At 32.1% G+C, this 23,758-nt stretch overlaps 3 protein-coding genes across 5 annotated transcripts; all 3 read right to left on the reverse strand.

Annotated features, from left to right (window-relative positions):
• Positions 1 to 2,413: 2,413 nt before the first annotated feature.
• LOC120070235 (large ribosomal subunit protein eL13x) lies at positions 2,414 to 4,848 on the reverse strand. 3 transcript variants are annotated; one of them, XM_039022120.2, is made up of 5 exons: positions 4,810 to 4,848; positions 3,676 to 3,790; positions 3,414 to 3,547; positions 2,946 to 3,104; positions 2,414 to 2,845 (listed from the first exon to the last, which is right to left on the reverse strand). In XM_039022120.2, the coding sequence occupies exons 2-5, from the start codon at positions 3,779 to 3,781 to the stop codon at positions 2,624 to 2,626; spliced, it is 621 nt and encodes a 206-aa protein (XP_038878048.1). In that variant the 5' UTR covers positions 3,782 to 3,790; positions 4,810 to 4,848; the 3' UTR covers positions 2,414 to 2,623. The 3 variants fall into 3 exon arrangements, with proteins under 3 accessions (XP_038878048.1, XP_038878049.1, XP_090167362.1); XM_039022121.2 differs by having other exon boundaries at positions 4,741 to 4,848; XM_090311236.1 differs by having other exon boundaries at positions 3,910 to 4,848.
• A 4,949-nt stretch (positions 4,849 to 9,797) lies between these two features.
• LOC120081362 (metacaspase-1-like) lies at positions 9,798 to 15,154 on the reverse strand. The gene is made up of 5 exons (XM_039036206.2): positions 14,628 to 15,154; positions 13,479 to 13,809; positions 12,557 to 12,677; positions 10,973 to 11,179; positions 9,798 to 9,981 (listed from the first exon to the last, which is right to left on the reverse strand). The coding sequence occupies exons 1-5, from the start codon at positions 14,986 to 14,988 to the stop codon at positions 9,922 to 9,924; spliced, it is 1,080 nt and encodes a 359-aa protein (XP_038892134.1). The 5' UTR covers positions 14,989 to 15,154; the 3' UTR covers positions 9,798 to 9,921.
• A 2,308-nt stretch (positions 15,155 to 17,462) lies between these two features.
• On the reverse strand, positions 17,463 to 23,196 carry LOC120078496 (superoxide dismutase [Fe], chloroplastic-like). The gene is made up of 8 exons (XM_039032770.2): positions 23,019 to 23,196; positions 21,940 to 22,014; positions 20,902 to 21,090; positions 20,225 to 20,396; positions 19,923 to 20,026; positions 18,234 to 18,260; positions 18,065 to 18,088; positions 17,463 to 17,952 (listed from the first exon to the last, which is right to left on the reverse strand). Exons 1-8 carry the CDS (start codon positions 23,133 to 23,135, stop codon positions 17,746 to 17,748), a joined length of 915 nt encoding a protein of 304 aa, XP_038888698.2. The 5' UTR covers positions 23,136 to 23,196; the 3' UTR covers positions 17,463 to 17,745.
• Between the last annotated feature and the right edge of the window lie 562 nt (positions 23,197 to 23,758).

Below are 23,758 nucleotides of genomic sequence, written 5' to 3' on the forward strand. Positions count from 1 at the left end.
ATTTTTAACTAATATTCTACCAATAGATGAATAATATTGATATCAAGAATGGAAGGTCACTCTCAGTTATTCATTTTTCGTCGAACTCACCACGAAGTTCTCCCATTGTTCTCTCAGAGTTTTGGTACAACATTCTCATTGTCGATCGCTTTCATCTTTGTTCATTTCATTGTGTCTTTGGGTATAAAGTGAGATTATTTTTTCCTTTTTACTACTTTTATTAGAGTTATTTTAATATTAAAATATAAAGATTATTTTTTTGGTGCGTCCAACTAAAAATCTCTCTAGAATTTCCTTTTGTACGACTATTTTAAAATTGATTAATAAAATATTTTTAGTAATCAAAAGAATGATAATGTTTGGTTGCCACACACAATTTCAAAACGTTGCAAGTGTCTATAATTAGTAAATGAATCGATGAAGTTATGTTTTGTTTGGGAGTCATTCTCATTTTTAAAATCATCCAGAAACAAATTAACTTGATGATATAAAAATTATATTTAAAAGTATAAAATTAAATATTGAATTGATTTTGTGTGATTAAATGTATGTTTTGGAGTGCATTGATACATGACAAAAATGATTTTAACCATTTCAAAATCACTCCCAAACATGCACTACTTTGAGTTCGATAGTAGATAAAAACAAGACGTGGCCGCTAACAAAGACAATTAAAAATGGTAAAGTAGAAAACTATATTTAACATAATAACGTCGTAATAATATGACTTTCGGTCACTGAATAATTATTATGTAAACAATAAACTTATTATGTAAATGATAAAATTGTTATGAAATATAGAATTGCTTATTTTATTTTAAAAATAAGTCCAATAGATTTATGACTATTACATGAGTACTTGAATTTTATGTAAAGACATAAGAGTAGATCAGGTTCGAGTAAATAGTCAAAATAATTTATAATATATGAATAAGATTGGGTGCCTTATTCTGGTAAGGCTATTGGATGCGACCCACTCCGTAGTTGACTGACTATTTCGATAATTCAAGTAACTGACCTAACTATGAACTCCTGTTTATTCGAGAGTATCCTTATATTTGACGCCGGCGTTGTTCCTTAAGTTCGTTGGATCTCATATGAGGATCTGCAGGTCCATAAGGTCCCCCTATGAACCGTTCCTAAGGTCCCCCTATGAACTGTTCATGAGGAGATTGGAGCTGATATGAAGAAAATTCAGAGTCTACAAAAGTTGTATTCTTTTTCTAATTAACTTAATTAGAGTACTTTAGATCAGTTTTTCTTCCGACATGTGTTTGAAGAGTTGGGTTGAGTTCATTTATCAGAGATATCTCGCGCAAAAAAAAATTCACACAAATAATTTTATTTTGTGGTGATTATTTTTATTTGAAATCTTCTTTTTGGAGGTGTTTGAAATCCTTTTTATTCAAGAAGTCTACAACTTATTTTTAACAACGATGGATTTTACACTTTAATTTATTGTTTTTATTAAAGTACACATATTACTGCGACTTTTGAGAAACTGAGTTAATTTTGCATCATTCATTTCATTAAAAAATAATAATAATAATAAATTTTAAAAAAAATAGCATCATTTTACAATTGGTGCATGTAACATCTTGATTCATGATTGGCATAAAATTATATTGGATTCATTGGACAAAACAAATTTAAATTTACGTCGTAAGTAGAATATCATGAAAATATCATGTTACATGATTGCTACGAATATCATGAAAATATCATGTTACATGATTGCCACAAAAACTATGTAACAAAAGCCATATTCTCGAGGCAATTACATGATACCAAAATTATATACAATAGATAGGTACACAAGAAGTTATTGTTTCCACTGTATAGAGTTGTTATAGAGTTGTTATATGCTAAAAGTATTTTTATTAATGTCAAATTATAATAAAATACTGTGAAGCAATTAATTTAAAAATAAACATTGATGGAGTTGGTGAAAGCGGTCACTGTTAGAGATTGCCAAATTTAACCATTGACAATGATGATTATAGATACAGTCAAAGTTAGCTAACAATGATCGTCAGAGTTGGTCGATGACCGAAGTGAGCAAAAACATTAATAGTGATGACTTAGAGCATAGTACTTGTATATCTCAACACTACAAACACCCCTAAAAGACGAGAAGACTTTCTAGTCCACCGTTATCAATTAAGCACAATTTGGAAGTGATTTTAAATTCAGATTTAAAAGTAAACAACTCTTTCTTCACTCTAGTGTTTGATTTTAAACTTCTAAATTTGATTTTCATCCCACCAAAATATAATATTTATTTGAAAACCGGCCCTTGTCCAACACCCAAAACTGTGTTCAAACTTAGAGCTAATACCAGTTATATAGTACAGGTTTCGACCCACTGCCCAAGAATACAGGACTTAGAATCAACCATCAAACCAGATGCAAAGATCGCAAACAGCTATTTTCGATGCAATAAACCACAACGAAGTGACGATACTACAACACCAAAAGTAAAGGTCAATAACCCTTGAATCCATGAACTCATAACTTTCATCTACCAAATTAAGTCCAGAAGATATGTAAAATCCAAAATGTTGTAAAAATAAATACCAAAATTCGGAAAATAAAACCACCTCTAAGCAGTTGTTCTGGCAATCTACTTCTTATCTTCCTTCTCGGCCTCTGCAGCCTTCTTCAATCTAGCTCCGACATGTCGTGCATTCATCCTCTCAACACGTAGCTTGTCATATGCCTTAAACGATTTCATGTCCTCGGTGACCTTCACAAGCTCAACTGATGCCTTCTCACGCCCAATAGGTAGGTATTGTCCTTGGACTTGGGTGGCATTTGCGAGCTCCTCCGGGGTAGAGTCACCAGCCTACATCATTCATACAGCCAAAACGTTGAAATGAATCCTCAAGTACACAAAAAGTAGTTGATAACATTCAACCAAGTCCTATTATTTTCAACAAACTGACCTTAAATTTGCGAGCACGTCTTGGGAAGACGACCACCTTGGCCTTGTATGTCTTCAGCCTTTGCACATTAGCTTGTAGACTTTCAAGAGAGCGATTCCTGCGGCGATGGTCAACTGCTATTCCAATTGTCCGTGCTAGTTTCTTGGGAATACCTGCAGCCTGTGCAGCAGATACTAGATAATTAAGATGCTGTATAGATGATCATAACCTAAAGTTCTTAAATACAATGAAACTTCCCAACTGACCAATAACAGAATCTAGATGCATAAAATATTCAGCTATGTAGAAGATTAAGTTTCATTTCATGTAGGCTGAGAGCCAAACTGAACAAACTGATGTGAGTGATCTTACTAAAATATGAATCAAGAAACTAATTGATATTTATACACAACTATAAAACTCCGACCCTAAATGGACCAGGAAGACAGCCAAAATAGCACGAAACTAAAAATAGAGAAAACTGGATACCTTCAACTCCTCAAGAGAAAAGCCCCTACCAGCCCTCACTTTCATGTTGTACTTCAATGTCTGCCCATGAACAATGGGACGGAGTGGTCCAGCAGTTGGGCGGGGAAAGTTCTTAACAGCTTTCTCCTGACGAGCTGATTGTAGAATCATCAAGTCCATAGTTAGAGTTCCATATCTCAAACAAAATCTAAGTTACAGTGATGAACAGACACCAACTAGAGCACAAGAAAGATATAAAATACAAAACAAAGACAGCACGAACCATTTCTTCTTCGAGTTTTCCGGGCAGGTTGGTTGAACCAGGTCCTGACATAGTTCTGCCAGTGCTTCCTGAAGTGACCGCTAGGGATAACATTGTTGTGCTTCATTTTTTACCTCTAACAAACAAGAAGTAAACAGACTCAATTAGAAGGAAACAAAGAGAAGAACAAGAAATATAAGCGATCCCATCCCACCAACTATGTTGACTCAATAAATTCAGAAGAAAAAAAAATACCATAATATAAGGTCATCTTCTCTAGGTAGTAGTCCAACCCAATTCTTCAATAGACAAAATTATTAAGAGATATGAGAATTAACATATTAAATTCCTATCAATAATTACCAGCAACTCAACTTAAACTTCGATTAACCTTATTGTAAGTAACTTAAAAATGAGTTTTTCTTCAACTTCGTAATGTTTGGAGTAAACATATCAATTAAAACAGCCACTAAAGAGGAAACCCAACAGCTAAATAAGGATGCATGATAAGTCTTTTTCTTTAAAAAAAAAACAGAACAAAAAAAATTAAAGACAAACAAATGGAGGCTTGCAGCTTTGAATATACATGCAGATCAAGTATAAAACCCATAATAGTCACTATAAATGCATTTTCAAACCAAAATCGTTAGGCCACAACAATCAAATATCCTTAATCCGATCAACTGCGACACAAAAACCAACCATTTGCCCGTTAGGAAGGGAGAGGACAAAAGAATCGCAATTATATCAAACGTATTATTATAAGAAAGAACCGGCCGCCTTATCTACTCCAGCCAATCAAAGATAAAACCGATTGAGAAACAGTGGTAGAGAGAAGTAAGAAACTTCGGAAAAGTAGACAAGTAGTAATCCAAAAGCTCAAACAGAAACCCAGAAAAAAGAATTAAGAAGAAAAACAAAGGCAGAATCGATTCAATTACTGAAGCAAAAATACTCAAAAAGAACATTACAGAAACCATCCACTAGTATAAAACATTTCGATAAACACAACCGAATATAGAATAAAACTTTCAGATTGTAAATTGTAACCAAAATACAATGATGAGAAGCCATTGGTATCACAACCTTCAATCAAAAAGAGATGAGTACAAACTGATTCGAGATCGGAAGATATGAAATACGGTGAAAACTTACAACGCGGCGGAGTGACCTTTCTCTCTCAGACTTCCAGCCACTGGATCCTCGTTAGCCGGAACCCTAATTTATTTGTAGAAAAACCCTAGGTTAATATCTAATTTGGGCTGGCCCAACAGTTATCTGTTTGGGCTGGGCTGATGATATTTTTATCTCTTTTATTTATAATATTTTTTTCTTTTTTAAGAGAATAATATATTTTAGGAAAATTTCCACTCATAGAAAAAATATCAAACTATTTATAGAAATAATAAAAAATATATATATATTAATAGATATAGATTTTTATCCACGTCTATCACATAGTATGAACGATACAGTTTCTATCATCTGATAGACATTGATAACTTCTATCGACCTTTATCAAAATAAGATTAAATTTTGTTATTTTGAGTAACTAGTTTTACTTATTTTTTATTTTTAAAAACCCCCCTCTATTTAACTATTTGTGACATGACGGCTTTTTAGAGAAATTGTAAAAATATTGGTTAAAAAACAACTTTCGGCCTTGAAGTTTTATAGAACTACCACCTTTGACATTTAAACATGTTTTTAGTACGTAGATTATAAGTATACAACATATATGTGAAATTGAGCTTAATTCATTAATAATTGGTATCAGTTGAAAATTTGATATTTCATCTTTGTAATTCTTATACGCAAAAAAGAAAAAAGTATAAAACGTTTTGGGTTTGTTTTATAAACAATTTGGTTCCGACTTATCCCAACGATTTATACAACAATTGTGCATGTGTGTTTTTAATTAAAATATGTGTTTTTTAGTACAACAAGTAGAGATATGAAGATGACCTTAGAGAAAAATGTCAATGCTACATTTGAGTTTAAATTGTATTAGGGTCATGTGGCATCAGCTCACCCATATTGTAAGTAGGGGTGATCATCGGCTGGTCGGAGTCGGTTTTCCGACCAGACCGACCCCGAACCGACCAGAATCGGTTTGGAATATGTTCAAACCAGTCCTGATTGATCGGTCGGTCGGTCGGTTTTTTCGGATTAGGGTTTTTTTTTTTTTTGACTTTTTTTCTTCCTTTAAAAGAAATTATTTATTTATTAAAATTCTAAGAAAATTTGCTATTAGGTAGAAGTTATATTTAATTATAAATCATTATCGTTATAAGTAGCAATTTTTAATTTAAAAAAATCAACTATTTATTAACTTCCTTATCAATCATGTTTAGTTTTTTCTTTTAATTTGTGATTGTGAATCAGAATTCAATATATTATTTCACATTTTATTATTTTAATACTTATGGAAAAGAGTTAGCCTAGAGGTATTAAAAATAAGATATTAATATGATTTGATTTGACAACCCTTAATATTTAAGGATTAACATGTCAATTATTTGAGATTGTGTTACTGCTCACTTCGCTTAATTGTTTAAAGAACCTTTAATACATATTACATATATATTTGAAAACAAAACTAATATGAGAATCGAGAGTGTAGGCCACAAATAGAAATGTCACATGACACATAGTCACACTCACATACAATCAATCAAACTAGAAATTACAACATAAAGTCGATTGTCAAATACAACCAATTACAATAAAACATAAAGTCAATTGTTAAATACAACCCAATTACAATAAAACATAAAGTCAATTGCTAAATACAACTAAATTATAATAAAATCAAATGATAAATGCTTAATCGTTAACGGACAACTTTGCAAAATCTGGAAGGTCTTAAATGTCTTTTTCATTGTCCATAACCGCTCTGAATCCTATATAGTTAAAATTAAGAATAGAAAGACAACCTCAATAAGATTTTAATCTAACAAGTTACAACTACAAAATACAAATGATGAATAAATACCTTCTTCAAATAATGAAGTTTCTTCCATGTCAAGGTAAACTTCAAGATCTGTTGGACCAGAATTTAGCCAATTTTGAGTACAAATCAGAGCCTCAACTGTTTTTGGAGCCAATGAACAACGTGATGAATCAATAACACGTCCTCCTGTACTAAAAGCCGACTCAGACGCTACAGTAGATACTGTAATTGTCAAAATATCTCTAGCCATACGACTAAGAACTTCAAACCGATGACTGTTCCTCTTCCACCATCGAAGTATGTCAAAATTACCTTCATTCTTAACATTCGCTTCCAACAAATAAATATCAATCTCTGACCTCTGTTCGAAAGGTGTAGTCTCATCGCCTTCAAAATCAAGATCAATTGTATCATAGACAAAGTTTTCACCCACCTTTTTCAGTTGGATCATAATCAATCATGGTCTCCGAGGCTGAGACAATTGGTGTATTAGTAGTAGTACTCTCACTCCCACTTTCATTCCCACTCTGAGTATGAGTAATATTGTACTCGTGAAAGAGACGTCTACAACATTGTTCTACTACATTTCCCATAGATTTGGCAACCTTTGGCCCAACAAATTTTTTAAGGCAAAAAGATACAAACCTTAGCTTTTTTTTCCAGGATCTAGCACGATAGCAATATACAACAACAGGTTATTTTTTTCATTATTCCCCCAGTATTTCTCAAACTTTGCTTTCATGCTATTGACCATTCCAACTAGCATTGCATTTACACTACCAGCATTCAAACGTATACAATTATAAACCATGAAATGGACAGTTAGTACCATGTAATTTATATTTTGTCCCGATGTCCAACAATCCGTAGTGAGAGAAACTCTATACTTTTTGTTCACAAACATTTCTTTCAAATGCTTTTTCTCATTAACATACAACTTAAGCACATCTTTAGCCACAATAAACCAAGACGGAACAACAATTCTAGGTTGATTTGCACATGTTAAACTATCGACAAATTTCTTAAATCCTTTACCCTCTACAAACTTAAATGGCAATTCATCAACAATTACCATTTCAACCAACACTTCCCGACAACTCTCTAAACTATATGACTCACATACAAGTTGTGACGTATTATCCCTAATATTGTCTTTGGTTTTAGTTTTGAAATATAATGTCATTTGGGTTGGATCTCTCTTTTTCTGGTAAGGGTATTTTTTACAATTTTCCAAATGATTCTTTATAGTCCTAGTACCATTACGTTTGGAATGACATGCATAGATAACTCCACGATACTTACATTGAGCACGAGAGTATTTAGGATCACCTTTTAGCCTCTCAAAATAATCCTAAACCATGGATTTTTTCACTGCATTCCTTCTTTTTTGTGGATTTAGAACATTTGATGTCTCATTTGTTGAATCAACGTCAACATATTGGCATCCATTTCTTCTACATCTCGTTCATTTTTTGAAGCATCAGTTGCAGTTCTATCAAACTCCATATCCGTTGAATCCATGTAGCTGAACCACAACATGACAGACGTCGTCAGTATCACATAATTCACAAAAACTCAAAGGATTTTAGCTTTACATAAACTCAGTAAGATTGTTAAGTCAATCACTAACCACACATCCATAAATCAAAGTCAAACTAATTTCCATTGTTTTCAAACTAATTTCCATTTAGAATACATTACAATCAGTCAATCACTACCCACCACATCCATAAATCAAACTAATTTCCATTGAAACGGCTAGAATCTACACTCTACAATGCATTAACAGTTGGAATAGAAGATATACGGACCTGCGGCTGAAAATCGAAAGGAACAGCAGAACGAACTACGAAGACGAATGAAGCGGAAGGAACGGTTGAGACTGAGAATCAAAAGGAAGGAAGGAAACAGAAGGAAGCGGCATGCGGTTGAGAATCAAAAGGAACGACGGAACGGCGACGAATTGAAAGGAACGACTAAAAATTGAAAACGAACAATGTAATGTAACAAAAAGAACGACTGAAAATTGAAAGGAACCAACGAAGACAAACGAAGGAACAAAACCCTAACAAGTCGTGCGGGTGCGGCGTGCGGATCGAAAGAAGGAAAATCGAAGACTGAAGAGTATTATATTATATTTTATATAATTTTTTAAATATTTTGGTCAGACCCGACTCCTTGTGCGCTCGACCGACAACTTATTTGATGGGTGATTTTGAAACCGACCCTCGACCGAAATATTTAAATTTTCGACCAGCCAACCCTATTTCGGCCGGTTTAGGTCGGTCGTATCGGTTTTTCGGTCTAACATACTCACTCCTAATTGTAAGCATACTTTATGATTTTTTTTAAATCAAATTTTAATAATAATAATAATAAATTGATGTCAAAAGCGAGCATTGCTCAACGATAAAACAAAATGGATAGTCAATTCTATGACTTACATTTAAATATAAATAACATCCAATAACCATTGTTATTATTTCAATTCTTGACATTCATCGATTATCTGACTTACTTTTTAGGAAAAAAAATATTTTTGATATTAGGTTTTAGGCTTAGTTTCCATTTGATCCTTATTTTTCAAAACGTTACCACATTTAATCCCTAAATTTTGAGATTTGTTTCATTTTATTCCACATGTTTTAAAAATGTTACAATTTTACATATGAGATTCGTGTTTCGATCTCAATCTTTGGTAACTATTTCACTTTTAAAAATTAAGTTTATAGACACTACTTCCACCTCCAAATTTCTTCATTTGTTATCTATTTTCACTAATAGTTTAAAAACAAAGTCAAATTTTGAGAACTAAAAAAAGTAGCATTCGAAAAGTTCTTTTTGTTTTTTGGATTTGGCTAAAAATTGAATAATTGTACTAAAAAAAATACAAATCATTGTAAGAAATGTAAATGATATAAACTCTATTTTAAAAAACAAAAACAAAAAAAGTAAAATGATTACAAAATGGAGCCTAAGTTTCAAAATTTATATTTTTTACTTCAATTTTTCGTTAAATACTTACATTAATGAATTCTGAATAATCATGAAATTAAATTTTAAATTGAAATAGTGAATTTATTAATTATATTTTTAATTTTTTTAAAAAAATTAATTAATAGACATTAACACTACAAATAAAAAACGAGTACGTACTAAAAAATTGAGATTAAAGGTGTGAATCTTGAAATTCAACGAACAAATTGAAACCAATTTCAAATTTCAAAAGTAAAATTGTAACATTTTGAATCTCTCAATAAACGGACTAAATGTGTAACCTCTTTTGGGTAAAAAATAACATCTCTCGAGGAAAGTTATAACGAGAATGGCTTGCTATATACATCGAATGTTGAATGGGCAGTTAGCTGGGGTTCCTGCAGGAAAATAAATAAATAAAATCAGTAATTTACGTTTCTGCACTATAATCTACTAAATTTAATTGTAAAAAAAACTAAATTTAAATTAAGAATTACATAATTACATAAAACGTTACATTTATTTTAAAAAGAAATCAACTTATATCTTGTATAACTTTTACGACAGTTGAAATATGTTCATCATATCTGAATCAATTTTGATCCTCTATTATAATTTTATTTTGAAAATCTTACTGCATTTTTACGTGTGTATAAGACTTATCTAAAAGCAATCATTAATGTGGATGAGAGGTAAATGCGAGAATAAACTATATAATATCGACTTTTCATAAAATTTGAGCAATTTTTTTCATTTGCTTGTCACTCCAGATTTTTCTCCATCTTTTTTAGAAGGAAAAAAGAAAACCCATGTTATAATTTGTTTTCATATTTTGATAGATTTATTGGAGAATAAATATGCTTGATCAAGTAAAAATAGCTACAAATCACTAACGAATGGCATCAATAATAAAAGTCTAAGATTTTAATTGATACAATAATCCATTTGAAGTTTAATTGATATAATCTCCAAAGTTTAAGAGTAAAAATTGATATTTGATGCTAGCATGACCACTACTCAGATCAAAGGTTTGAATTCTCAATCCCTCACGTTATTCGAGTAATTACTAATTAATTTTAAGAAGAGCACCAAAGTGAGCACACCAAGGATAAAAATAATTGATTTAATAACAAAATTGATAACGAAAGAACTTCTCGAATAAGTTTTAGATCTTGTCATTTGTATTAATATTCATATTGAAATTATAGAGAGATTTTTTTATTCGTATTTTTAAAACATATTAGAGACATTGACCCGTTCTTACTATCAATGTTAAACCTGATCTTCCACGTAACTCGACAGTAATTAATATGTTTTACATTTTTGAGATCGGAAGTCTAAATTTCTAAAAATTAGGGGGGGAAAAGAAAGAAAAAGAAAATGTATTACCTGTTGAAGTCGGGTAGAAAAGCTTCCTCCGGATAAAAGCATGGTGATTAGGTTTGTAACGATATCACCTCCGGGATTAAGGTCAGTGTTTCGAATGGTTGATCTCATTGAACTTAACATATTACCATAAGTAGTTGCTTGCCCACTCTCAATGGCCTTAATGAAAGAAAAAGTCATGGCTCCTGTGGCTGTAACCTTTGACATAGCCTGTTTGTTCATATCAACACTTCATCTTTTAGTTTATAGATAACGTCACGTTTACCAACTCATAATCAAAATTGGTTTAATCGTAATGAGTTTTCATACGTGTCAATCGTAATGAGTCTTAATCCCAAATGAAATTAGATTGTTTTGGATCTGTTTACATAGACAGTTTGTAATAGTAATTTGATTTTTATTGAGGTCATTTATATTGGTTCTCGTAATGGAATGGAACAAGTGTGATTACTATAATGCCTTCGAGATTGAGAAGAAAAAAAAATGTATCTCAACACATATTGACCATATCAAAACAATACTTCTATGCAAAATAATAGAATGTACATGAATATCACAAATTTAACGTATATAGATTGATTTCGGTAGAATAAAGGAACATAACATAATGGACAAAAAAAGAGGGGGAAAAGAAGGGAAAAAAATGAATAGTTATGCTCATATGTATCAATATCATCGGTATCGATACTCGATATCATCTTACTGATAAAGGTACATGATAATTTATATACCTATGTACCTATACCAATGTAAATGAAACCAAAACCGTATAAACGATATTTGATGACGTGTGGGGACAAAATCTGAAAATTCCACAAAGGTTTACATATTAAAAAAAAAAGTAATGGGTCTTATGTAATAATCAATTGTAATTGGATTGATAAACGTTTCCTTTTCAATTCGATTACGTATCAGGATTACGAATTTCGTTCTGGGACATTTCAAAGCTTGGGGACTAAATTAAGACAAGTCCTAGAGTGTGAGGAACCAAAATAGTACCTTAACCTAAAATATATTTTTATTGAATCTATTTTCATCAATTGAATCGATGTCGTGATAGATTTCATCTAATTTCCATTGGATTGGAAGGTAGAATTTAGTCAAAAACCGATTTATGGTTTTTTTTTTTTTTTTTTTTTTTTAATTTTATAACCGTAAGTGTTCGGACCAGCTTACGCACACCTCGACTAATCTCACAGAACAATCCGCTTGATCCTACAACATTTGGATGTAAGAAAACCCGTAGGATATTAAATCCTAGTACCTATGACCCCGGGGCCCTTTGACCTTTTTTTTATGTTTTCACTACCACTAGACCAATCCAAGATGAATAAACCAATTTAGGGTTTGATTTTACACTTTTAAATACGATTTTCATACCATCAAAATTGATTTTTAAATTATTAAAAACATGATTCAAGGTACTTTTGAATATAACAAAACTGATTTTGACCTCTACAAAATCACTTCCAAAACATGCCTTAATATCTTTTCAACTTATAAACCATATGGCCACAAAAAAAGAGAGAAAGCATTTGGATTAATGAAGAGATAAACAAAGAGCAAAAGAGTTTTGAGAGTTTTTACCTGAGTGTCTGCAGCAGTTTGATCATCATCACAACCACTGAAAGAGATCACTTCTCCACCATTTGTTCCTTTATATATACCTGATGGAGGCCTATGGTCCTCCCACATGTAGCTTCCATTCCTGCCCAAAAGTTTTTCAAAATAGATTCAATATACGTTGGAGATGATTTTAAAATAGTTAAAATCATTTTTTTTTTCATGTTTAAAACACTCGAAAACATGTCTCTCATCACTCAGAATCAATTCAATATTTATTTTCACACATTTAAACTCATTTTTTATAGTATTCAAATGGATTTGGAAAGAATAAAAGCATTTTTTTTAGTAGTTTTGCTTGCCCTTAAAATGAAATCAACTTCAAGTAAAACACAGTGAATCATCAAACATTTTCAAATCACTATTCACAAGCTTATGATTTCGAGTAGGGAATGGCAAGTTGATATGTTATAGAAAACTGATCACGTGTGATATATAACTTTTAAGAAACAATCGATCACATATGTTTTTACAGAATATAATAAGTTTCTTTGAATAACGAAGTATTAAATCACCGATTGACTCAAAAACTTACGATGATGGGTTGTTGTAAATTTAATTATATCAATATTTTAACACTCATTTTGTATAAGAGTCGATCCTAGAATATCTCAACAAATGGAAATCAATATTAGTTAGGGAGGAAATGACATTAGAGGCATTTGAGCGTAGAATTTCGTGCTCTCCCACCATATTAAATTGACCTAAAAGCTTAAATTGATGGGTTATGATAAATTTAATTATATCAACACTTTAACATGAAGAAAAAAGAAACCTAAAGAGTTCTAATGTGAGTACGAGAAAGGTGAAAACATACCAAAAATTGTGTAAAGAAGACAACATGACTAAAAAAGAAAAATGAAATCGTAATCAAATGGAGTCCTACCTGTTCATCCGACATAGGAATGGCAAGTCCAACATAGTTCCACTGTGGCATGAATCTATGATGGCATGGAGCTTAGCACCATAAGGGAGAGGCCTAACTATGGTTGCATTGATCTCGTCGTCGATGATCGTTCCCGCCGTCTCGTAGTCCAGTGGGCAGAGCGTTTCGTCATAGCCATCGATCTCGTCACCGGTATAGTTCTGCTGCTGCAAACCATGGCCAGAGAAATGGAACACCAAAGAGTCCCCTGCTTGAACACCCTGCACAAGCCAATGCAGTGCCATTCTGATGTTTTGCTTTGTTGGACGCTTGTAAATATCAGTTTCTTCATCTACAATAGGATCAATTCAAGTGTCAAAAGTTTTGAACTTCTAAGCCAAAAGGTCTGGTTTGATTTGATTTGATTCACTTTATGAGCGTTTAAAAAAATATTTTTAAGCATTTAAAAAGTCAATTCAAAAAGCATAATGCTCTAATTCCTTAAAAAAACCAAACCAAACCAAACCACAAAACATTATTTTTTTTTAATTAAAACTTAGCAGTTTTTAATTGGAGAGCTGTCTTGTTTTCCATTTTCCACTTTTAAACCTTTCTTCTATCAATTTCATCTATGAACCAATCATAAACTCCATTAATGGTCATTTAGAAAATATCACAAACTATATTTGATTATTTGAATTGATTAAAGAAAAAAATATTTTTTTATTAAATTTTTTTTATAAAAAAAAAAAGTTTAAAATATACTTTAAAATGTATCAAAAGCTATTTTGAAAGATTACCAAATACTTCAATTTTTTATTTATTTTTAAAATTAAATACTTAAAAAGTTAAATCAAATATAAGCTTAGGCCAAAAAAAGAAATACTAATTCAAGTATCTAAAAAAAGCAAGAAATCTTTTTTTTTTTTTTTTTAAAAAAAAGACTAAATTTTATCGTGAAATCAAGCTAAATAAATAAAAAAATCGTTATCTATTATAAAGCTAATTTTAAAATTAAGATCCAACTTGATAAGTATTTGATTTAATTTAATTTAAACTAAGCTTACAATCCAACGGATAAGCTCAGCTCATGAATTCAGACCATTTCAATACCTAAAACGAAAAAGAAAGATGTTAATTTGATGGAGGAAATATGAAGAAAGAAATTACCAGTGAGCATAAGAATGGAGGAATCAGGGAAGTAAAAACGGTTGACCAGCAAATACTTCATACACTTGGCATCATTAATACACCCCTCCAGCTCGTGCAGGGTATTTTTATACGATATACCGCAAATCACCGCCCGTTTAGGGCTGCGGACGCCACCGGCAGGGTACATCGGCGGCGTCGGAGAGGGGTACTGATACTGATGGTAGCCGGGAAAGTAACTCTGCTGCTGCTGCGGCGGCGGAGGAAAGCCTCGGGGGTCGGCGACGAATGTGACGGCGCGGCAGATGGCGCATCGGACGGAGGCGGCGCCTGTGGGGAGCTGTAGCGGCGTCCGGCAGTGGGAGCAGTTGATGAGAATCATCTTGGGCGTTGAAACGGGGCTTGGGCTGCCTGAAAATTGCCGGAAGTGAAAAAGTTAAAAATGGGGGATTCATTTATTAACAAATAAAGACGTAAAGAGAAGAGAGAAGGAGGAGGGAAAGAGGAAGAGAGAGTTGACCTTGACTTAGTTACATTTTTAGAAGCGTGTAGGCTCCTTCCTTTAGTTTGCCAAATATACGATTTTTTTAAAAAAATTAAAACTAAAATTAATATGTTGGAGTTAGTAAATTTATGTTTAGAATGTAGAGTTATAAGATGACGTTTTTATGATAATTGTGAAAAAGTAGAGATCGAGAGAAACATGAAATTTCTCGATAAAGATAAAAAATAGAAAAATACAGGAAGACAAATTGAGTTATTCGATAAATGTACGAATTTCAATAATATTTACCATTGAAGTTGAGTTGTTTCAAATAACCCTTAAGATTACATTTGAAAATTACTCATTCATTCAATTCTTACACTATGTGTTAATTTTTTCAAATGTTGAATTAATAGAATTGATGCACTAGCAATTTTCAAATATAAGATTGAGTGTATAAACTAATTTGGTCATGAAGGTTCATGGGTTCAATTAATAAAACTATAAGTCTCGTTTGATGTTTATCTAAACAAAACGTAATTGAGGGTGTAAGTTGATGCATTTATGAATGTTCAATTTAAAGTGATACACTTAACTAATTCATGATTTAAATTGATATAACTCCAATGTATTAGAGATGTAAATTGATATAATAATAATAATGGCCTCATATTTTTGTTAATATTCAACGGGGGGAATTACATAAAAACTTTTGAATTTTGTCATTTATTTAAAAAAATATATTGATTCTTTTCAAAGTTGTAATATTATCGACCTTTTATAAATGTTTCAACATTATCATTTGTGTAGAAAATCCATCGAAATTTGAATGGAAATTGGGTCATGGTTGAGTGTGACGATGTTCGAATTCTGATTTTTATTTCAGATAATTATCACACTATTTCAAGTCTCAATTTTTGTCTAACGATCTAATAGATTTCTACTCTAATGGTAGTTTTAAAACATTTATGAAGAGTCAAAAATATTATTCTAACTTTTGAAGGAATATGGGTGACCCCAAATAGATGAGATGTACTTGAATGAGCTATGTTTGAATGAGACAATTACCGAAGATATGAGAGTAATATAAAAAATGATTAAAATAATTGATAATTTTTTACCTATAGAAAAAGATATATCTTCTATTCAATTATAGAATTTTCAAAGTTAATCATGACTTTAGTCAATCTTATAATCCCGCTATATTATTGGAAGTAAATGTTTTTTTTTTTTTTACTAGAAAGACACTATAAAAATATTTATATTCAACTCAGCCAGTGGCCTTTCTTTTCTTGGTGACGCCATTAGTTGGGTTAGGTTCCGGATTTAATTGGAAATGTTTTTCGCATGACCAATTATTAAAAAAAAAAAAAAAAAAAAAACGAGTCCAATAATGTATACTTTATTATTTGGAACTATTCAATGTCTCATTTGGTAAATTTCTTGCCCCTTTCCCTTTAGAATCGAACTTTGAAATATAGGTAATATTAGACACTTTTTTATACATAAATTGTTTGTACTTTATGATTAAACCAATATAATTGTCTATATTTATTGACTATATACTCATCATTTTAGTTCCCATCATTCATTATCACAAATTATTTAACAAAACCTTCTTATAGATCAAGGGTGCACATTAAAAAAAAAAAAATGTTTGAAACCATATAGGAATGTTTGGGGCAAGATCTATCATAAGATAATACTATTTCAAAATCCACTAACCTTACAGTATTTACTATTTGCTATATATATATATATATATATATATATATATATATATATATATATTATCTTTGCTCCAGTGTTTACTATTTTCTTCTCAAACTAAAATAATTTACACCTCAAACATATACTATTATAACTCAAACTAAAATAATCTACGTCTCAAACACAAACTATTATAACTCAATTATAATAACTTAGGACTATAATAATCAACTCCTTGCCCCAAACGTTCCTATATAGATCAAGAGTTTCGTTAAATGATTAATGGAAAATATAACTAGATTATAGAACATAGCTCATATATTGTTAAAATACTCTTTCTTTTTTCAAAAAGTACGATACTACCCTTGATATTTTATAATTATTTCAAAACTAGAGTAGAATTCCTTAAAAAATGTGGACAAAATTTGAGACGTAGACCAATATGACGGTAACCTAAAACAAGTATGGTGATCCAAATTTTCATTTTATGTCACCATCACACCATTCCAAGTCTTGAATTCCATTAGAAATTCTATGACAACATTTAAAAGGAGTGATTTGTACTTTAAATTTTTTTTCTTTTAAAAAAAAAACTATAAATAGGAAAATAAGTAAAGCTGAAGATTTGAATGCTAAAGGCCAAAACATAATACATGAAAATCTAAACACTAAAATAGAATATATTTATTAAACACTTTTCCCAAAAGGACCATAACATTATACATGCAGAAAGGTGGAAGTAAAAGTCCCTACTCCCTATGTTCTAGTAACAGTTCTATTACAATGCATTCTCTCAAAGCTACAAAATTACACACTCCATCCTCACTTTACAGCCAATGACTCAAAGTCTACAAACTGATCACAGCAACAAACCACATGATTTAGAGTACAGAAATAAAATATGGTGTGCACCCTTATGAGTTATGTAAACCAAAGAAGCAATTTTTAGTCAGAATCTGAATCCGACTCGCTTGAACTGCTGTCAACGTAGACATCTTCGTCGCTTCCTTCCGCCTTTTTCTTCTCCTTTTTCTTTTCTTTTTCCTTTGCTCTTTCAGCAGCTTCAACCTTGGCTTTCTGCAGCCTCAAGTCTGCTGCTTCCCATGATATTAGGTTTGAAACAAAGGTTGATATATAATCAGGTCGCCGATTCTACAAGAAAAACGGTTTTACCGAGTAACGACGTTATAAGAACAGACGAGTCGAGAATTGAGAAACGAAGAACAAAATAATTCAAGTCATAAGACATGAGGCCAAGTCTAACCTGGAAGTCTAGGTAATAAGCATGCTGTTGAGATCAAATCAAAAAAAGAAAAGCACAACATTAGCAATGACGAAAAGTCATTCCTCTTTTTTCTTGAAAGAAAACATAACCCTACATCCCACCCCAGAAACCCGACAGGGAAAAAAATTAAGGAAACAAAATCGATTACCTCCCAGACGTCGATAGTAAGAAGTGGCTGCAAAAAAAGGAAAAGTAAAAATAAGGTTCAATTACTATTCCACCATCAGAAGTTCTTTGGACTCCATTAAATAACAATTTTGTTTTTAGTTTTCTATTTTTATGCTTGTTTTCTCCCTATTTTCTTACCAAGGTTTTCAAATTTCTTAAATAAACATTTGAATTTTAGTCAAATTTGGAAAATAAAGACTGACTTGGCTTGGTTTTTTTAAAACGTTGGTGGAAAATGATACCAAAACAACAATCATCTTCGGCCTGGAGGGTCTCTTTCTCTTCGTGGCTTCTCGTGTAGGAAGAAAAGTTGTACATACTAATGGCTCCTGTATATTTTTGCTACTTTGAGTTGACCTACAACGTAAATGCTATAAAAAAAAAAAAAAAAAGAAAGAAAACGGAGACCTTTCGCTCTCTAATGTACCCACATCTTTAATCATTCTTTTCCCGAGACAGTGAGACTCATCAAAACAATTAGACAAACTAACTAAAAGGAAATCCACGCTCCGCGTGTAACAAGATATGGGACACTTCTCAGCTCCATTACGGTATGGCCAATGCAACCAGCCTGCCAGAGTGGTGGCAAACATGCTGTGTTGTAAGCTAAGTTGTTCGCCTTGTAGGCGAAGGAGATATAGAAAGTGTGTCGTGCTCGATTCATAAGATTCTATAGTAGCACTAGTATATTATTTTATTTCACTTAGCCTGCCTCTTTCATGACTTTCTGGACCAATAAACTCGGATGGCCGGATCTGCCCACAAAAGCCTCTCTATATTTTGGGAGCCGAGCATGCAGAGCAATAGATCTTCGGTGAATTCGATTTTGAATGGCATTACTCTTTCAATACTTATAGGTGGGAGCAGTAACATAAAGCTTAATTGTTTAAAACAAAAAAATAATAATAATAATAAATAAATAGACAAACAAATAGTTATCAAACTGGATATGTCACCACTTGCCCTGCTAGCTGTTAAAAATTTTCTTATGTTCACACAATGGAATAGTGAGCTAATATTTTGTGCGCGTATATATATATATATAGTATCAGCTAATTTAACTTTCAAATAACATTAGAAGTTGACTCATTTTTCCTTTGAGATGTAAGAACGATGTTTTTTAAAACTCGAGAGCAATAATGCGCAATAGTCTTTTAGGGCTTAAGCACGAGGCGCAAAAAAAAAATGCGGGCTTCTTTTTGTGAGGTGCCTTAAACACAAGAAGTTTTGCATTTAGGCTAAGTAAAGTTGATTTTCTTTAGTTAATAAAGAAGAAAAAAACCTTAATTATTGCTGTATTTTAAAAATAATGGTAAAGCCCCAAGGCCGGCTTAAAGCCTTGGGGTTTCATAAAAAGCACACCTTATTTTGTGAGCTTTGCCTTTTCAAGGTGAGGTGCCAAACCTGCACCTTGAGCTTAAGCGCATGCTCGAGAGGGCTTTTTAAAACACTGTGTAAGAACACTGTTAGCATCTAGTAATAACAAGGCTTTTTTGGTAGTAGATTTAATAAAACCATAGGGAAAATTATAATGAAACTTTTGAATTATAGAGGACAAATTAAAACCAAACTAAAATTATGCTTCCTCTGTTTATACTTTATTGTGCTATTAATTATCTTATTCCTTTTTTCTCTACGTTAATGTGATAAAAGATGATACAGTACTCACAGCATAGTCCCAAACGAGTGGGTTAACGGCATTGGGACTCTTTAGAATAACAAGCTTTTTGTCCTTCTCTGATGGACGTGGATGGTCAACCGTGTTATCCTTATCTAAAGAAGAGAAAATGAGACTAACTTAGCATAATTCAAACCAAAATTGATTGACATAAATACAAGTATGAGAGAATTAAAACCAATGACCCGTTTGAATTGACTTTTTAAGTGTTTAAAAATACTTTATTTTGGCACTAAAAAAATACTTAGAAAGTCAATCTAAATAACCATAAGTAATATGAGTATATGACTTACATGCAAGCCAAGCCCAACCAGAACCAAACTGCGTTGCAGCAGCGGACTTGAATTCTTCCAAAAACTTTTCAAAAGAACCAAAGTCCCTTTCAATCAGTTCTAGGAGTTCCCCTGTTGGCTTCCCTCCTCCCCCAGGTTTGATGGACTCCCAGAGAAAATCGTGGTTCCAGATCTATAAATTTGCAGTTATAATAGCATGTTATAGGACTTCTTTGTGGATATTTCTTGGATTGGTTTTTTCTGTTTTTTTGAGGAATTTATGATAGGCTCAAATCCTATTTTGGTCAACTGTGAGAAAACTATATGTCCTTTAACAGAAATTTTTCAATAATCATTTGACAAGAACATATAAATACATTTGAAAACTCAACGTCAAACCGACTTCAAATAGCTTTAAACACTTGTTTATGCAAATACCTACTCATTAACTAAATAAATAAAACGCATGTCTATGGCAAGGAGCCAAAATCAAAATAGTCTTTGCAATGTTCAAGACCCAAAACATAACGCTTGATAGTTTAGGGACAAAATAAAATAACTTTCTTGAACTAAAATATGATTTTAACCATAAAAGAACATCGATCACCATACCACAATTCATTCTTTACTCATAAGATTACTATCTCGTGAAAAACTGATTAGGCAGATTTTAGTAATTATGTGATGGGTGTGTGTACCTGTGCTGCATTGTTGAATTGTGGAAGGATATCGCCTTTGTTGTATGTTTTAGTTATGATATCTTCTAGTGACAATTCCTCCAGCTCAGTTCCTTCTATCTGTCTATTTAGGTTGTCCACATAAGCTCTGTGGTGTTTTCCCCAATGATACTCGAGGGTTGAACGGCTCATATGTGGTTCCAAAGCATCCTATGAAGTACACTTAGTAGAAGTAAGAGGCAGTCCTATTTACAAGTGCATATAATGCAAACATGTAAAGTAATGAATGTTCAAAGCAACTATTTTTGCTACATTTCTATTTAAAAAGCTGTATTAGAAATTTTGACTGTGAGTTTGTAGCATAGGGTTTGTTATTATATGTTAATTTGTGCTCCTAAAAGCTAAAGCTATTGGGTTATGGTGAATTTTCAATCATATACTTATTATGAACAGAACATGTGATACATCAAGAGAAGATAGCAGACAAGAGAGCTAATTCATTTGACCAATGGCAGTTGCTTTTATTTATAGTAGCTGTTCTCAAATAAATGATGAGTTACATTGGATCCCAAATCTTGTAGTGTTCACTGATACTAATAACAAATTCATAATCATATGCATCGATGCATCATTTTTTATATTTAACTACAGAGTCCCTGAGAAGCGATCCCATAGGTAAGGACTGAGATATATAGAATCTAGGAACACCTGAATCTTGAGTTCAAGCTTAGGGAAATAAACTCTTCTGCTCTTTGAAATCTCTTGGAGTTGGCCTTAGGATGGACGAGTTACTCTCAGGATTAGATTGGGTTAGGGAAAACAATATTTAACAAGAGAGAAATCCTTCATTTTATTTATTTTGCCAAACTTTACTACAAGACGGGCTTAATCCATTCACCAGCTCATCCAGCAATGATATATAGTCCAAGATCCGTTTATTATCCAAAAATGATTAATAACAATATCCCGTTTTTCCCTAAACTCGAGACCAGCTACTAAATGTTCTAAACATTAGAGAGCATTAAAAGTTGAACTAAGTAATATTATATGACGACATACCAGAGGATATGGAGGAGGCTTCAGGTCAAACTTCGCAGTGATTTTGGTGAGACAAGTCTTTGAAACATGTTGTTTCTGTTCCACACAAAAAAAAATAAATAATTAATCAATTAATAAAATAAAAATTGAGCTTAATTCAGCTACGCTTTCATTTATACCGTCAAAAAGTTCGCTGGTGCACTTAAATTTCAGGTAGTTTCAGAACTTCTCGAGACTAGATCCAAAATCTTAAACCATATCGCAATATAAGATGGTAAATTTAACCTCTATAATATATTCATAACACTGCCAATAGCACAAGAAGTCACATGTAAACTACTGAATCAATTAAAGAGTAAATTAACTGTAAGAGTTTCGACTCTCTCTGATACTATACTCATTATTATTGATCTAAATTTAATATGCCACTTCCGTTTGGATAACGTGTGCGAGTCATTAGAAACATGTTGAACATTTGGACACTCTAATATCATTGCATATGTATCCGACACTTGTAACTAAAATTACGCCAGTAGACATATGTTAGACAATAATTGTACACGATGTGTCCAACATTGCTAAGCAGAAGCAGTGAAACACGTATCAAAAATCTGTTCAACATAATAGAGAAATATATCAAACACGTTGAAAATTGAAATTGAATATCCTTCAAGTATAAAATTGATATATATTTTAATAGACGTGTTTTTATTGTGTTTGTGCTGATATGTTGCCGTGTTTGAGTCCTTTCATATCACTGTCTCGTCCATTCCCATGCTTCTTACAATCCAATTTAATCATGTTTTAACACGATACTAAATAAGGAGGATCCCTTGTATTCAAACTGTTGCAACTTCATCTTCTCCCTAATCAATTTTCATGATCAATTGTTGGGTCGCGATCATACGAAAACGAGTAAGAGATAAGTGTTCTAGCACTTGTCGTATATACGTACATACACACACATATATAGATATATATAGACACAAACGCTCGGAGCTTTCAAGCTATCAACGTGGTCGAACAATTTTCATATAAATGCTCGTCAAACAAATGAGATCCATCAGAGATTAAGCAAATAAGAGCAACAGCAATTGAACCTGTTTGTTTGAGCTACAAGAAATGGCGGACTGTGGCAGTGGGCTTCCGCGGAAGCTTGAATGGCGAAGTTGATTTTGCTGTAGTTTAGTGGAAAGTGGCAAAGCGATAGATGCCATATCCGTTTGGCTCCTGTCTCTATGATTTTGTTCCTGATTAATGGACAATGATTCTGATAGAGGAAGCCGACGGATGCACACTTATCTGGGTACGTTGTGGGCTGGGCTTCAGCTCTTGGCCCAATTCGTTTTAACCTTTTTTTTTAAAAAAAAAAAAAAAAAAAAAAAGAAAGTTGGAAAAAATAACAAAATTATCCATAAAGAATTAGATTTTTTACCAAGACGTGTGCCACTCACATGAGATTGACTTTTCTAATATCGAATTTGACCCTAATATGGTCGACCAGCGGCAATATTGAATTTCAAATTGACAGTTTTATATTTATTTGATTGTATACCATTTTTCAAATTCATTCAAAATGTATCGATCTCTAATTTTTATATCTCCATTTAAGTTTTAATTTGTAGTAAATTTTTGAATTTTACATTATCTTTTTATTATTATTATTATTATTCTAAATTTTTATTAACATATGTATGCATATTTCATTCAAATTTCCCGAATTTTCAATCTCATGTCCGAGATTGTTGGTTCAACAACCCTTTCTTGAATTCCATTGTCTTGACTAGTTTTTTACGATCGCCCTCACCAAGTCGCCGACCTTGATCGTTCACACACATGT

This window comes from Benincasa hispida, chromosome 1, assembly GCF_027475165.1.
Source record: "Benincasa hispida cultivar pf3 chromosome 1, pf3_genome.v1.1, whole genome shotgun sequence".
In the NCBI taxonomy this organism is placed as follows: domain Eukaryota; kingdom Viridiplantae; phylum Streptophyta; class Magnoliopsida; order Cucurbitales; family Cucurbitaceae; genus Benincasa; species Benincasa hispida.